This window comes from Oncorhynchus keta, unplaced genomic scaffold, assembly GCF_023373465.1.
Source record: "Oncorhynchus keta strain PuntledgeMale-10-30-2019 unplaced genomic scaffold, Oket_V2 Un_contig_4876_pilon_pilon, whole genome shotgun sequence".
In the NCBI taxonomy this organism is placed as follows: Eukaryota; Metazoa; Chordata; class Actinopteri; order Salmoniformes; family Salmonidae; genus Oncorhynchus; species Oncorhynchus keta.
In genome coordinates, this window is record NW_026288008.1 from 51,003 (window position 1) to 68,938 (window position 17,936).

The 17,936-nt window shown below is 38.4% G+C and overlaps 1 protein-coding gene across 1 annotated transcript in view; it reads left to right on the forward strand.

Moving 5' to 3' along the window:
* Positions 1–17,936, forward strand: part of LOC127924982 (PHD finger protein 21B-like) — a 67,478-nt gene that overhangs the window by 48,409 nt on the left and 1,133 nt on the right. The window contains exons 6-8 of the mRNA XM_052509633.1: positions 3,160–3,318; positions 9,843–9,909; positions 15,532–15,635. Coding sequence (XP_052365593.1) covers positions 3,160–3,318; positions 9,843–9,909; positions 15,532–15,635 — 330 coding nt within the window. The remainder of the gene's footprint in view (positions 1–3,159; positions 3,319–9,842; positions 9,910–15,531; positions 15,636–17,936) is intronic.

The window sequence follows — 17,936 nt, forward strand, 5'->3', positions numbered from 1 at the left end:
AGTGGTGTTGTTGTATACTGTAGATAGTGGTGTTGTATACTGTAGATAGTGGTGTTGTAGTTTTGTATACTGTAGATAGTGGTGTTGTAGTGTTGTATACTGTAGATAGTGGTGTTGTGTATACTGTAGATAGTGGTGTTGTGGTGTTGTATACTGTAGATAGTGGTGTTGTAATGTGGTATACTGTAGATAGTGGTGTTGTAGTGTGGTATACTGTAGATAGTGGTGTTGTATACTGTAGATAGTGGTGTTGTAGTGTTGTATACTGTAGATAGTGGTGTTGTAGTGTTGTATACTGTAGATAGTGGTGTTGTATACTGTAGATAGTGGTGTTGTAATGTGGTATACTGTAGATAGTGGTGTTGTAGTGTGGTATACTGTAGATAGTGGTGTTGTAATGTGGTATACTGTAGATAGTGGTGTTATGTACTGTAGATAGTGGTGTTGTATACTGTAGATAGTGGTGTTGTATACTGTAGATAGTGTGTGGTGTTGTATACTGTAGATAGTGGTGTTGTATACTGTAGATAGTGGTGTTGTATACTGTAGATAGTGGTGTTGTAGTGTTGTATACTGTAGATAGTGGTGTTGTAGTGTTGTATACTGTAGATAGTGGTGCTGTAGTGTTGTATACTGTAGATAGTGGTGTTGTAGTGTTGTATACTGTAGATAGTGTAGTGTGGTGTATACTGTAGATAGTGGTGTTGTAATGTGGTATACTGTAGATAGTGGTGTTGTATACTGTAGATAGTGGTGTTGTAATGTGGTATACTGTAGATAGTGGTGTTGTAGTGTTGTATACTGTAGATAGTAGTGTTGTAGTGTTGTATACTGTAGATAGTGGTGTTGTATACTGTAGATAGTGGTGTTGTATACTGTAGATAGTGTAGTGTTGTGTGTTGTATACTGTAGATAGTGGTGTTGTAGTGTTGTATACTGTAGATAGTGGTGTTGTAGTGTTGTATACTGTAGATAGTGGTGTTGTAGTGTTGTATACTGTAGATAGTGGTGTTGTATACTGTAGATAGTGGTGTTGTAATGTGGTATACTGTAGATAGTGGTGTTGTAGTGTTGTATACTGTAGATAGTGGTGTTGTAGTGTTGTATACTGTAGATAGTGGTGTTGTATACTGTAGATAGTGGTGTTGTAATGTGTGGTATACTGTAGATAGTGGTGTTGTATACTGTAGATAGTGGTGTTGTAATGTGGTATACTGTAGATAGTGGTGTTGTAGTGTGGTATACTGTAGATAGTGGTGTTGTAGTGTTGTATACTGTAGATAGTGGTGTTGTAATGTTGTATACTGTAGATAGTGTGTGCTGTAATGTGGTATACTGTAGATAGTGGTGTTATGTACTGTAGATAGTGGTGTTGTATACTGTAGATAGTGGTGTTGTATACTGTAGATAGTGGTGTTGTAGTGTTGTATACTGTAGATAGTGGTGTTGTAGTGTTGTATACTGTAGATAGTGGTGTTGTATACTGTAGATAGTGGTGTTGTAATGTGGTATAGTGTAGATAGTGGTGTTGTATACTGTAGATAGTGGTGTTGTAATGGTGTTAGTAGTGGTGTTGTAGTGTGGTATACTGTAGATAGTGGTGTTGTAGTGTGGTATACTGTAGATAGTGGTGTTGTATACTGTAGATAGTGGTGTTGTAGTGTTGTATACTGTAGATAGTGGTGTTGTAGTGTTGTATACTGTAGATAGTAGTGTTGTAGTGTTGTATACTGTAGATAGTGGTGTTGTAGTGTTGTATACTGTAGATAGTGGTGTTGTATACTGTAGATAGTGGTGTTGTAGTGTTGTATACTGTAGATAGTGGTGTTGTATACTGTAGATAGTGGTGTTGTAGTGTTGTATACTGTAGATAGTGGTGTTGTAGTGTTGTATACTGTAGATAGTGGTGTTGTAGTGTTGTATACTGTAGATAGTGGTGTGTAGTGTTGTATACTGTAGATAGTGGTGTTGTAGTGTTGTATACTGTAGATAGTGGTGTTGTGGTGTTGTATACTGTAGATAGTAGTGTTGTAGTGTTGTATACTGTAGATAGTGGTGTTGTAGTGTTGTATACTGTAGATAGTGGTGTTGTATACTGTAGATAGTGGTGTTGTAGTGTTGTATACTGTAGATAGTGGTGTTGTAGTGTTGTATACTGTAGATAGTGGTGTTGTAGTGGTATACTGTAGATAGTAGTGTTGTAGTGTTGTATACTGTAGATAGTGGTGTTGTAGTGTTGTATACTGTAGATAGTGGTGTTGTAGTGTTGTATACTGTAGATAGTGGTGTTGTAGTGTTGTATACTGTAGATAGTGGTGTTGTGGTGTTGTATACTGTAGATAGTGGTGTTGTAGTGTTGTATACTGTAGATAGTGGTGTTGTAGTGTTGTATACTGTAGATAGTGGTGTTGTGGTGTTGTATACTGTAGATAGTAGTGTTGTAGTGTTGTATACTGTAGATAGTGGTGTTGTAGTGTTGTATACTGTAGATAGTGGTGTTGTAGTGTTGTATACTGTAGATAGTGGTGTTGTGGTGTTGTATACTGTAGATAGTAGTGTTGTAGTGTTGTATACTGTAGATAGTGGTGTTGTAGTGTTGTATACTGTAGATAGTGGTGTAGTGTATACTGTAGATAGTGGTGTTGTAGTGTTGTATACTGTAGATAGTGTTGTGGTGTTGTATACTGTAGATAGTGGTGTTGTAGTGTTGTATACTGTAGATAGTGGTGTTGTATACTGTAGATAGTGGTGTGGTATACTGTAGATAGTAGTGTTGTAGTGTTGTATACTGTAGATAGTGGTGTTGTAGTGTTGTATACTGTAGATAGTGGTGTTGTATACTGTAGATAGTAGGGTTGTAGTGTTGTATACTGTAGATAGTGGTGTTGTAGTTTTTCCAACAGTCATTTGACAGATAATCTGAGAGATGGGGGATGATGTGACGAACTGTTAGAGGGCGATGTAATCAGAGAGATATTCAGTGTTTCACTGGATCAATCATTCAGTACTTTACAGTGGATCTACAGTCAAAAGCCCCGCCCACCCATAAAAGTGTGTGTTGTTTAGACGTGTCATTACTGTGATATTTGAAGGGCAGGTGGAAGAGAAGCCCTAACAGCCGTACGTCCTGAACCATCTGACTGTGTGTCTGTCCGACAGGAAGAGCTGGAGCACGACGACCACTGCTCTGTGTGTAAGGGGGACGGAGAGCTGCAGCTGTGCCACAACTGCCCCAGAGCCTACCACCCTGACTGCCTGCACCCACCTCTCAAAACACCGCCCCGGGGGGTCTGGGTTTGCACCAAGTGTCAGAAGAAGGTGGGAGGATAGAGATCTGGTTGGGGTAGAATGGATACTTTGTAATGCTACAGCGACATTTTAAGACTATAACAACACTACTGAATGACATCTGACTATAACAACACTACTGAATGACATCTGACTATAACAACACTACTGAATGACATCTGACTATAACAACACTACTGAATGACATCTACTGACTATAACAACACTACTGAATGACATCTACTGACTATAACAACACTACTGAATGACATCTGACTATAACAACACTACTGAATGACATCTGACTATAACAACACTACTGAATGACATCTGGCTATAACAACACTACTGAATGACATCTGACTATAACAACACTACTGAATGACATCTACTGACTATAACAACACTACTGAATGACATCTGACTACAACAACACTACTGAATGACATCTACTGACTATAACAACACTACTGAATGACATCTGACTATAACAACACTACTGAATGACATCTGACTATAACAACACTACTGAATGACATCTGACTATAACAACACTACTGAATGACATCTGACTATAACAACACTACTGAATGACATCTGACTATAACAACACTACTGAATGACATCTACTGACTATAACAACACTACTGAATGACATCTGACTATAACAGCACTACTGAATGACATCTGGCTATAACAACACTACTGAATGACATCTGACTATAACAACACTACTGAATGACATCTACTGACTATAACAACACTACTGAATGACATCTGGCTATAACAACACTACTGAATGACATCTGACTATAACAACACTACTGAATGACATCTGACTATAACAACACTACTGAATGACATCTAACTATAACAACACTACTGAATGACATCTACTGACTATAACAACACTACTGAATGACATCTACTGACTATAACAACACTACTGAATGACATCTACTGACTATAACAACACTACTGAATGACATCTACTGACTATAACAACACTACTGAATGACATCTACTGACTATAACAACACTACTGAATGACATCTACTGACTATAACAACACTACTGAATGACATCTGACTATAACAACACTACTGAATGACATCTGACTATAACAACACTACTGAATGACATCTGACTATAACAACACTACCAAATGACATCTACTGACTATAACAACACTACTGAATGACATCTACTGACTATAACAACACTACTGAATGACATCTGACTATAACAACACTACTGAATGACATCTACTGACTATAACAACACTACTGAATGACATCTACTGACTATAACAACACTACTGAATGACATCTGGCTATAACAACACTACTGAATGACATCTGACTACAACAACACTACTGAATGACATCTACTGACTATAACAACACTACTGAATGACATCTGACTATAACAACACTACTGAATGACATCTGACTATAACAACACTACTGAATGACATCTACTGACTATAACAACACTACTGAATGACATCTGACTATAACAACACTACTGAATGACATCTGGCTATAACAACACTACTGAATGACATCTGACTATAACAACACTACCAAATGACATCTCTGACTATAACAACACTACTGAATGACATCTACTGACTATAACAACACTACTGAATGACATCTGACTATAACAACACTACTGAATGACATCTGACTATAACAACACTACTGAATGACATCTGACTATAACAACACTACTGAATGACATCTGACTATAACAACACTACTGAATGACATCTACTGACTATAACAACACTACTGAATGACATCTGACTATAACAACACTACTGAATGACATCTGACTATAACAACACTACTGAATGACATCTGACTATAACAACACTACTGAATGACATCTGACTATAACAACACTACTGAATGACATCTGACTATAACAACACTACTGAATGACATCTGACTATAACAACACTACTGAATGACATCTACTGACTATAACAACACTATTGAATGACATCTGACTATAACAACACTACTGAATGACATCTGGCTATAACAACACTACTGAATGACATCTGACTATAACAACACTACTGAATGACATCTACTGACTATAACAACACTACTGAATGACATCTGACTATAACAACACTACTGAATGACATCTGACTATAACAACACTACTGAATGACATCTGACTATAACAACACTACTGAATGACATATGACTATAACAACACTACTGAATGACATCTACTGACTATAACAACACTACTGAATGACATCTGACTATAACAACACTACTGAATGACATCTACTGACTATAACAGCACTACTGAATGACATCTGACTATAACAACACTACTGAATGACATCTGACTATAACAACACTACTGAATGACATCTGACTATAACAACACTACTGAATGACATCTACTGACTATAACAACACTACTGAATGACATCTACTGACTATAACAACACTACTGAATGACATCTACTGACTATAACAACACTACTGAATGACATCTACTGACTATAACAACACTACTGAATGACATCTGACTATAACAACACTACTGAATGACATCTGACTATAACAACACTACTGAATGACATCTGACTATAACAACACTACTGAATGACATCTGACTATAACAACACTACTGAATGACATCTGACTATAACAACACTACTGAATGACATATGACTATAACAACACTACTGAATGACATCTGACTATAACAACACTACTGAATGACATCTGACTATAACAACACTACTGAATGACATCTGACTATAACAACACTACTGAATGACATCTACTGACTATAACAACACTACTGAATGACATCTGACTATAACAACACTACTGAATGACATCTGACTATAACAACACTACTGAATGACATCTGACTATAACAACACTACTGAATGACATCTGACTATAACAACACTACTGAATGACATCTACTGACTATAACAACACTACTGAATGACATCTGACTATAACAACACTACTGAATGACATCTGACTATAACAACACTACTGAATGACATCTGACTATAACAACACTACTGAATGACATCTGACTATAACAACACTACTGAATGACATCTGACTATAACAACACTACTGAATGACATCTGACTATAACAACACTACTGAATGACATCTACTGACTATAACAACACTACTGAATGACATCTGACTATAACAACACTACTGAATGACATCTGACTATAACAACACTACTGAATGACATCTGACTATAACAACACTACTGAATGACATCTACTGACTATAACAACACTACTGAATGACATCTGACTATAACAACACTACTGAATGACATCTGACTATAACAACACTACTGAATGACATCTGACTATAACAACACTACTGAATGACATCTGACTATAACAACACTACTGAATGACATCTGACTATAACAACACTACTGAATGACATCTACTGACTATAACAACACTACTGAATGACATCTACTGACTATAACAACACTACTGAATGACATCTACTGACTATAACAACACTACTGAATGACATCTACTGACTATAACAACACTACTGAATGACATCTACTGACTATAACAACACTACTGAATGACATCTGCTATAACAACACTACTGAATGACATCTGACTATAACAACACTACTGAATGACATCTGACTATAACAACAACTACTGAATGACATCTGACTATAACAACACTACTGAATGAATGACATCTGACTATAACAACACTACTGAATGACATATGACTATAACAACACTACTGAATGACATCTATAACAACACTGACTATAACAACACTACTGAATGACATCTACTGACTATAACAACACTACTGAATGACATCTACTGACTATAACAACACTACTGAATGACATCTACTGACTATAACAACACTACTGAATGACATCTACTGACTATAACAACACTACTGAATGACAATGACTATAACAACACTACTGAATGACATCTACTGACTATAACAACACTACTGAATGACATGACATCTGACTATAACAACACTACTGAATGACATCTACTGACTATAACAACACTACTGAATGACATCTGACTATAACAACACTACTGAATGACATCTACTGACTATAACAACACTACTGAATGACATCTGACTATAACAACACTACTGAATGACATCTACTGACTATAACAACACTACTGAATGACATCTACTGACTATAACAACACTACTGAATGACATCTGACTATAACAACACTACTGAATGACATCTGACTATAACAACACCACTGAATGACATCTGACTATAACAACACTACTGAATGACATCTGACTATAACAACACTACTGAATGACATCTACTGAATATAACAACACTACTGAATGACATCTGAATATAACAACACTACTGAATGACATCTGACTATAACAACACTACTGAATGACATCTGACTACAACAACACTACTGAATGACATCTGACTATAACAACACTACTGAATGACATCTGACTATAACAACACTACTGAATGACATCTGACTATAACAACACTACTGAATGACATCTGACTATAACAACACTACTGAATGACATCTGACTATAACAACACTACTGAATGACATCTACTGACTATAACAACACTACTGAATGACATCTGACTATAACAACACTACTGAATGACATCTACTGACTATAACAACACTACTGAATGACATCTACTGACTATAACAACACTACTGAATGACATCTGACTATAACAACACTACTGAATGACATCTGACTACAACAACACTACTGAATGACATCTGACTATAACAACACTACTGAATGACATCTGACTATAACAACACTACTGAATGACATCTGACTATAACAACACTACTGAATGACATCTGACTATAACAACACTACTGAATGACATCTGACTATAACAACACTACTGAATGACATCTGACTATAACAACACTACTGAATGACATCTACTGACTATAACAGCACTACTGAATGACATCTACTGACTATAACAACACTACTGAATGACATCTGACTTTAACAACACTACCGAATGACATCTGACTATAACAACACTACTGAATGACATCTACTGACTATAACAACACTACTGAATGACATCTGACTATAACAACACTACTGAATGACATCTACTGACTATAACAACACTACTGAATGACATCTGACTATAACAACACTACTGAATGACATCTGACTATAACAACACTACTGAATGACATCTGACTATAACAACACTACTGAATGACATCTGACTATAACAACACTACTGAATGACATCTGACTACAACAACACTACTGAATGACATCTGACTATAACAACACTACTGAATGACATCTGACTATAACAACACTACTGAATGACATCTGACTACAACAACACTACTGAATGACATCTGACTATAACAACACTACTGAATGACATCTACTGACTATAACAACACTACTGAATGACATCTACTGACTATAACAACACTACTGAATGACATCTGACTATAACAACACTACTGAATGACATCTGACTATAACAACACTACTGAATGACATCTACTGACTATAACAACACTACTGATGAAGGGAAGATAACTGTTTCCATCGTCCTCCATTTTATAACCTCGTGTCGTCCTCCATTTTATAACCTTGTATCGTCCTCCATTTTATAACCTTGTGTCGTCCTCCATTTTATAACCTCGTATCGTCCTCCATTTTATAACCTTCTATCGTCCTCCATTTTATAACCTTGTGTCGTCCTCCATTTTATAACCTTGTGTCGTCCTCCATTTTATAACCTTGTATCGTCCTCCATTTTATAACCTTGTGTCGTCCTCCATTTTATAACCTTGTGTCGTCCTCCATTTTATAACCTTGTATCGTCCTCCATTTTATAACCTTGTGTCGTCCTCCATTTTATAACCTTGTATCGTCCTCCATTTTATAACCTCGTATCGTCCTCCATTTTACAACCTTGTATCGTCCTCCATTTTATAACCTTGTATCGTCCTCCATTTTATAACCTCGTATCGTCCTCCATTTTATAACCTTGTATCGTCCTCCATTTTATAACCTTGTGTCGTCCTCCATTTTATAACCTTGTGTCGTCCTCCATTTTATAACCTTGTGTCGTCCTCCATTTTATAACCTTGTGTCGTCCTCCATTTTATAACCTTGTGTCGTCCTCCATTTTATAACCTTGTGTCGTCCTCCATTTTATAACCTTGTATCGTCCTCCATTTTATAACCTTGTATCGTCCTCCATTTTATAACCTTGTATCGTCCTCCATTTTATAACCTTGTATCGTCCTCCATTTTATAACCTTGTGTCGTCCTCCATTTTATAACCTTGTGTCGTCCTCCATTTTATAACCTTGTGTCGTCCTCCATTTTATAACCTTGTCTTGTCCTCCATTTTATAACCTTGTGTCGTCCTCCATTTTATAACCTTGTGTCGTCCTCCATTTTATAACCTCGTGTCGTCCTCCATTTTATAACCTTGTATTTCCCTTCCTCCTGAAGGTTCTGAACAAAGAGAACATGTCGTGGCCACAGAACTTTGTCCAGTCCTATGTGACACACAAGACGGGTGAGACATCTTTACTTGGCTCGCATGTGGCTGTTGGGCCTGCAATGTGTGTTATGCTGTGTTAATGCTAGGTGTGTGTGTGTGTGTGTGTGTGTGTGTGTGTGTGTGTGTGTGTGTGTGTGTGTGTGTGTGTGTGTGTGTGTGTGTGTGTGCGTTATGCTGTGTTAATACTAGGCGTGTGTGTGTGTTAAAATGTGTTAATGCTTGGTGTATTGTGTGTTATGCTGTGTTAATACTAGGTGTATTGTGTGTTATGCTGTGTTAATACTAGGTGTGTGTGTTATGCTGTGTTAATACTAGGAGTGTGTGTGTGTTAAAATGTGTTAATGCTTGGTGTATTGTGTGTTATGCTGTGTTAATACTAGGTGTATTGTGTGTTATGCGGTGTTAATACTAGGTGTATTGTAGGTTATGCTGTGTTAATGCTAGGTGTATTGTGTGTTATGCTGTGTTAATACTAGGTGTGTGTGTTATGCTGTGTTAATGCTAGGTGTATTGTGTGTTATGCTGTGTTAATACTAGGTGTGTGTGTTATGCTGTGTTAATGCTAGGTGTATTGTGTGTTATGCTGTGTTAATACTAGGTGTGTGTGTTATGCTGTGTTAATGCTAGGTGTATTGTGTGTTATGCTGTGTTAATGCTTGGTGTATTGTGTGTTATGCTGTGTTAATGCTAGGTGTATTGTAGGTTATGCTGTGTTAATACTAGGTGTATTGTGTGTTATGCTGTGTTAATGCTAGGTGTATTGTGTGTTATGCTGTGTTAATGCTTGGTGTATTGTGTGTTATGCTGTGTTAATGCTAGGTGTATTGTAGGTTATGCTGTGTTAATACTAGGTGTATTGTGTGTTATGCTGTGTTAATGCTAGGTGTGTGTGTTATGCTGTGTTAATACTAGGTGTATTGTGTGTTATGCTGTGTTAATACTAGGTGTGTTATGCTGTGTTAATGCTAGGTGTGTGTGTGTGTTGTGCTGTTTTAATACTAGGTGTGTGTGTGTGTGTGTGTGTGTGTGTGTGTGTGTGTGTGTGTGTGTGTGTGTGTGTGTCATGCTGTGTTAATGCTAGATGTATTGTGTGTTATGCTGTGTTAATGCTAGGTGTGTGTGTTATGCTGTGTTAATGCTAGGTGTGTGTGTTATGCTGTGTTAATACTAGGTGTATTGTGTGTTATGCTGTGTTAATACTAGGTGTATTGTGTGTTATGCTGTGTTAATACTAGGTGTGTGTGTTATGCTGTGTTAATACTAGGAGTGTGTGTGTGTTAAAATGTGTTAATGCTTGGTGTATTGTGTGTTATGCTGTGTTAATACTAGGTGTATTGTGTGTTATGCGGTGTTAATACTAGGTGTATTGTAGGTTATGCTGTGTTAATGCTAGGTGTATTGTGTGTTATGCTGTGTTAATACTAGGTGTGTGTGTGTCATGCTGTGTTAATGCTAGATGTATTGTGTGTTATGCTGTGTTAATGCTAGGTGTGTGTGTTATGCTGTGTTAATGCTAGGTGTGTGTGTTATGCTGTGTTAATACTAGGTGTATTGTGTGTTATGCTGTGTTAATACTAGGTGTATTGTGTGTTATGCTGTGTTAATACTAGGTGTGTGTGTTATGCTGTGTTAATACTAGGAGTGTGTGTGTGTTAAAATGTGTTAATGCTTGGTGTATTGTGTGTTATGCTGTGTTAATACTAGGTGTATTGTGTGTTATGCGGTGTTAATACTAGGTGTATTGTAGGTTATGCTGTGTTAATGCTAGGTGTATTGTGTGTTATGCTGTGTTAATACTAGGTGTGTGTGTTATGCTGTGTTAATGCTAGGTGTATTGTGTGTTATGCTGTGTTAATACTAGGTGTGTGTGTTATGCTGTGTTAATGCTAGGTGTATTGTGTGTTATGCTGTGTTAATGCTTGGTGTATTGTGTGTTATGCTGTGTTAATGCTAGGTGTATTGTAGGTTATGCTGTGTTAATACTAGGTGTATTGTGTGTTATGCTGTGTTAATGCTAGGTGTATTGTGTGTTATGCTGTGTTAATGCTTGGTGTATTGTGTGTTATGCTGTGTTAATGCTAGGTGTATTGTAGGTTATGCTGTGTTAATACTAGGTGTATTGTGTGTTATGCTGTGTTAATGCTAGGTGTGTGTGTTATGCTGTTAATACTAGGTGTATTGTGTGTTATGCTGTGTTAATGCTAGGTGTGTGTGTGTGTGTTGTGCTGTTTTAATACTAGGTGTGTGTGTGTGTGTGTGTGTGTGTGTGTGTGTGTGTGTGTGTGTGTGTGTGTGTGTGTCATGCTGTGTTAATGCTAGATGTATTGTGTGTTATGCTGTGTTAATGCTAGGTGTGTGTGTTATGCTGTGTTAATGCTAGGTGTGTGTGTTATGCTGTGTTAATACTAGGTGTATTGTGTGTTATGCTGTGTTAATGCTAGGTGTATTGTGTGTTATGCTGTGTTAATGCTAGGTGTATTGTGTGTTATGCTGTGTTAATGCTAGGTGTATTGTGTGTTATGCTGTGTTAATGCTAGGTGTATTGTGTGTTATGCTGTGTTAATACTAGGTGTATTGTAGGTTATGCTGTGTTAATACTAGGTGTTTGTGTGTTATGCTGTGTTAATGCTAGGTGTATTGTAGGTTATGCTGTGTTAATACTAGGTGTATTGTAGGTTATGCTGTGTTAATACTAGGTGTGTGTGTGTTATGCTGTGTTAATGCTAGGTGTATTGTGTGTTATGCTGTGTTAATGCTAGGTGTATTGTGTGTTATGCTGTGTTAATACTAGGTGTGTGTGTTATGCTGTGTTAATACTAGGTGTATTGTGTGTTATGCTGTGTTAATACTAGGTGTATTGTGTGTTATGCTGTGTTAATGCTAGGTGTATTGTGTGTTATGCTGTGTTAATACTAGGTGTGTGTGTTATGCTGTGTTAATGCTAGGTGTATTGTAGGTTAAGCTGTGTTAATACTAGGTGTATTGTGTGTTATGCTGTGTTAATGCTAGGTGTATTGTGTGTTATGCTGTGTTAATACTAGGTGTGTGTGTTATGCTGTGTTAATGCTAGGTGTATTGTAGGTTATGCTGTGTTAATACTAGATGTATTGTGTGTTATGCTGTGTTAATACTAGGTGTATTGTGTGTTATGCTGTGTTAATACTAGGTGTATTGTGTGTTATGCTGTGTTAATGCTTGGTGTATTGTGTGTTATGCTGTGTTAATGCTAGGTGTATTGTGTGTTATGCTGTGTTAATGCTAGGTGTATTGTGTGTTATGCTGTGTTAATACTAGGTGTGTGTGTTATGCTGTGTTAATGCTAGGTGTATTGTGTGTTACGCTGTGTTAATGCTTGGTGTATTGTGTGTTATGCTGTGTTAATGCTAGGTGTATTGTGTGTTATGCTGTGTTAATGCTAGGTGTATTGTGTGTTATGCTGTGTTAATACTAGATGTATTGTGTGTTATGCTGTGTTAATACTAGGTGTATTGTGTGTTATGCTGTGTTAATACTAGGTGTATTGTGTGTTATGCTGTGTTAATACTAGGTGTATTGTGTGTTATGCTGTGTTAATGCTAGGTGTATTGTAGGTTATGCTGTGTTAATACTAGGTGTGTGTGTTATGCTGTGTTAATGCTAGGTGTGTGTGTTATGCTGTGTTAATACTAGGTGTATTGTGTGTTATGCTGTGTTAATGCTAGGTGTATTGTGTGTTATGCTGTGTTAATGCTAGGTGTATTGTGTGTTATGCTGTGTTAATGCTAGGTGTATTGTGTGTTATGCTGTGTTAATACTAGATGTATTGTGTGTTATGCTGTGTTAATACTAGGTGTGTGTGTTATGCTGTGTTAATACTAGGTGTATTGTGTGTTATGCTGTGTTAATACTGTAATGAACCTCGTCTGTCGTTTGAAGAGAGTCAGACCGAAATGCAGCGTGTAGGTTACTCATGACTTTTAATAAAGATAATACGGTACATGAAATAACGGAAGAAGAAAACAACAAACAATGAAACTCATACAGCCTATCTGGTGACTAACACAGAGACAGGTACAATCACCCACGAAATACAACGCGCACTCAGGCTGCCTAAATACGGTTCCCAATCCGAGACAACGAGAATCAGCTGACTCCAATTAGGAATCGCCTCAGGCAGCCAGGACCAGAAGCTAGACACACCCCTAATAATACACACTCCCAATTAATACAAACCCCAATATGAAATACAACATATAAACCCATGTCACCCTACCTACCCAAACATATAACAAAAAAACAAGATACAATGACCAAGGCGTGACAAATACTAGGTGTATTGTGTGTTATGCTGTGTTAATGCTAGGTGTATTGTGTGTTATGCTGTGTTAATGCTAGGTGTATTGTGTGTTATGCTGTGTTAATACTAGGTGTGTGTGTTATGCTGTGTTAATACTAGGTGTATTGTGTGTTATGCTGTGTTAATGCTAGGTGTATTGTGTGTTATGCTGTGTTAATACTAGGTGTGTGTTATGCTGTGTTAATGCTAGGTGTATTGTAGGTTATGCTGTGATATAATACTAGGTGTGTGTGTTATGCTGTGTTAATGCTAGGTGTGTTGTGTGTTATGCTGTGTTAATGCTAGGTGTATTGTAGGTTATGCTGTGTTAATACTAGGTGTATTGTGTGTTATGCTGTGTTAATGCTAGGTGTATTGTAGGTTATGCTGTGTTAATACTAGGTGTATTGTGTGTTATGCTGTGTTAATGCTAGGTGTATTGTGTGTTATGCTGTGTTAATACTAGGTGTGTGTGTTATGCTGTGTTAATGCTAGGTGTATTGTAGGTTATGCTGTGTTAATACTAGGTGTGTGTGTTATGCTGTGTTAATGCTAGGTGTGTTGTGTGTTATGCTGTGTTAATGCTAGGTGTATTGTAGGTTATGCTGTGTTAATACTAGGTGATGGTGTGTTATGCTGTGTTAATGTTAGGTGTATTGTGTGTTATGCTGTGTTAATACTAGTGTGTGTGTTATGCTGTGTTAATGCTAGGTGTGTTTGTGTGTTATGCTGTGTTAATGCTAGGTGTATTGTAGGTTATGCTGTGTTAATACTAGGTGTATTGTGTGTTATGCTGTGTTAATGCTAGGTGTATTGTAGGTTATGCTGTGTTAATACTAGGTGTGTGTGTTATGCTGTGTTAATGCTAGGTGTGTGTGTTATGCTGTGTTAATACTAGGTGTATTGTGTGTTAATAACTAGTGTATTGTGTGTTATGCTGTGTTAATACTAGGTGATTGTGTGTTATGCTGTGTTAATGCTAGGTGTATTGTAGGTTATGCTGTGTTAATACTAGATGTATTGTGTGTTATGCTGTGTTAATGCTTGGTGTATTGTGTGTTATGCTGTGTTAATGCTTGGTGTATTGTGTGTTATGCTGTGTTAATACTAGATGTATTGTGTGAAGTTATGACTGTTAATACTAGGTGTATTGTGTGTTATGCTGTGTTAATGCTAGGTGTATTGTAGGTTATGCTGTGTTAATGCTAGGTGTATTGTGTGTTATGCTGTGTTAATGCTAGGTGTATTGTGTGTTATGCTGTGTTAATGCTAGGTGTGTGTGTGTTATGCTGTGTTAATGCTAGGCGTGTTTGTGTGTTTAGTGAGAGAGGGGGAGAAGAGGAGTCTACTCAGGAGGAATGTAGAGCTGAAGAAGGAGTGTGCTCACCTGGAGGAACAGGATCAGCAACTCAGCAAGTCCCTCACGGTATGACCTCTGACCTCTGACCCACTCACAACACAGTACAGCAGGACCAGAAGCTCAGCAAGTCCCTCACAGTATGACCTCTGACCCCTGAAACACTCACAACACTGTATAGCAGGACCAACAAGTCCCTCACAATATGACCTCTGACCCACTCACAACACAGTACAGCAGGACCAACAAGTCCCTCACAGTATGACTTCTGACCCACTCACAACACTGTACAGCAGAACCAACAAGTCCCTCACAGTATGATCTCTGACCCTGACACACTCACAACACAGTACAGCAGGAGCCAGCAACTCAGCATGTCCCTCACGGAAGGAGCTCAACAGTGAAGCAGACTGCTAACTAACTAGCCAGATGGAGCTCAACAGTGAAGCATATTGCTAACTAACTAGTCAGATGGAGCTCAGTGAAGCATATTGCTACTAACTAGTCAGATGGAGTTCAACAGTGAAGCATACTACTTACTAACTAGTCAGAAAGAGCTCAACAGTGAAGCAGACTGCTAACTAACTAGCCAGATGGAGCTCAACAGTGAAGCAGACTGCTAACTAACTAGTCAGATGGAGCTCAACAGTGAAGCAGACTGCTACTAACTAGCCAGAAGGAGCTCAACAGTGAAGCAGACTGCTAACTAACTAGTCAGATGGAGCTCAACAGTGAAGCAGACTGCTAACTAACTAGCCAGATGGAGCTCAACAGTGAAGCAGACTGCTAACTAACTAGCCAGATGGAGCTCAACAGTGAAGCAGACTGCTAACTAACTAGCCAGAAGGAGCTCAACAGTGAAGCAGACTGCTAACTAACTAGCCAGATGGAGCTCAACAGTGAAGCAGACTGCTACTAACTAGCCAGATGGAGCTCAACAGTGAAGCAGACTGCTACTAACTAGCCAGATGGAGCTCAACAGTGAAGCAGACTGCTAACTAACTAGCCAGAAGGAGCTCAACAGTGAAGCAGACTGCTACTAACTAGCCAGATGGAGCTCAACAGTGAAGCAGACTGCTACTAACTAGCCAGATGGAGCTCAACAGTGAAGCAGACTGCTACTAACTAGCCAGATGGAGCACAACAGTGAAGCAGACTGCTAACTAACTAGCCAGAAGGAGCTCAACAGTGAAGCAGACTGCTAACTAACTAGCCAGAAGGAGCTCAACAGTGAAGCAGACTGCTAACTAACTAGTCAGATGGAGCTCAACAGTGAAGCAGACTGCTACTAACTAGCCAGATGGAGCTCAACAGTGAAGCAGACTGCTAACTAACTAGTCAGATGGAGCTCAACAGTGAAGCAGACTGCTAACTAACTAGCCAGATGGAGCTCAACAGTGAAGCAGACTGCTAACTAACTAGTCAGATGGAGCTCAACAGTGAAGCAGACTGCTACTAACTAGTCAGATGGAGCTCAACAGCAGACTGCTAACTAACTAGTCAGATGGAGCTCAACAGTGAAGCAGACTGCTACTAACTAGCCAGATGGAGCTCAACAGTGAAGCAGACTGCTAACTAACTAGTCAGATGGAGCTCAACAGCAGACTGCTAACTAACTAGTCAGATGGAGCTCAACAGTGAAGCAGACTGCTACTAACTAGCCAGATGGAGCTCAACAGTGAAGCAGACTGCTAACTAACTAGCCAGAAGGAGCTCAACAGTGAAGCAGACTGCTACTAACTAGCCAGATGGAGCTCAACAGTGAAGCAGACTGCTAACTAACTAGTCAGATGGAGCTCAACAGTGAAGCAGACTGCTAACTAACTAGTCAGATGGAGCTCAACAGTGAAGCAGACTGCTACTAACTAGCCAGATGGAGCTCAACAGTGAAGCAGACTGCTACTAACTAGCCAGATGGAGCTCAACAGTGAAGCAGACTGCTACTAACTAGCCAGATGGAGCTCAACAGTGAAGCAGACTGCTACTAACTAGCCAGATGGAGCTCAACAGTGAAGCAGACTGCTACTAACTAGCCAGATGGAGCTCAACAGTGAAGCAGACTGCTACTAACTAGCCAGATGGAGCTCAACAGTGAAGCAGACTGCTACTAACTAGCCAGATGGAGCTCAACAGTGAAGCAGACTGCTAACTAACTAGCCAGATGGAGCTCAACAGTGAAGCAGACTGCTACTAACTAGCCAGATGGAGCTCAACAGTGAAGCAGACTGCTAACTAACTAGCCAGATGGAGCTCAACAGTGAAGCAGACTGCTACTAACTAGTCAGATGGAGCTCAACAGTGAAGCAGACTGCTACTAACTAGTCAGAAGTCTTTGTCAGTACTTACACATGTTTATGTTCCTGTGTCTCT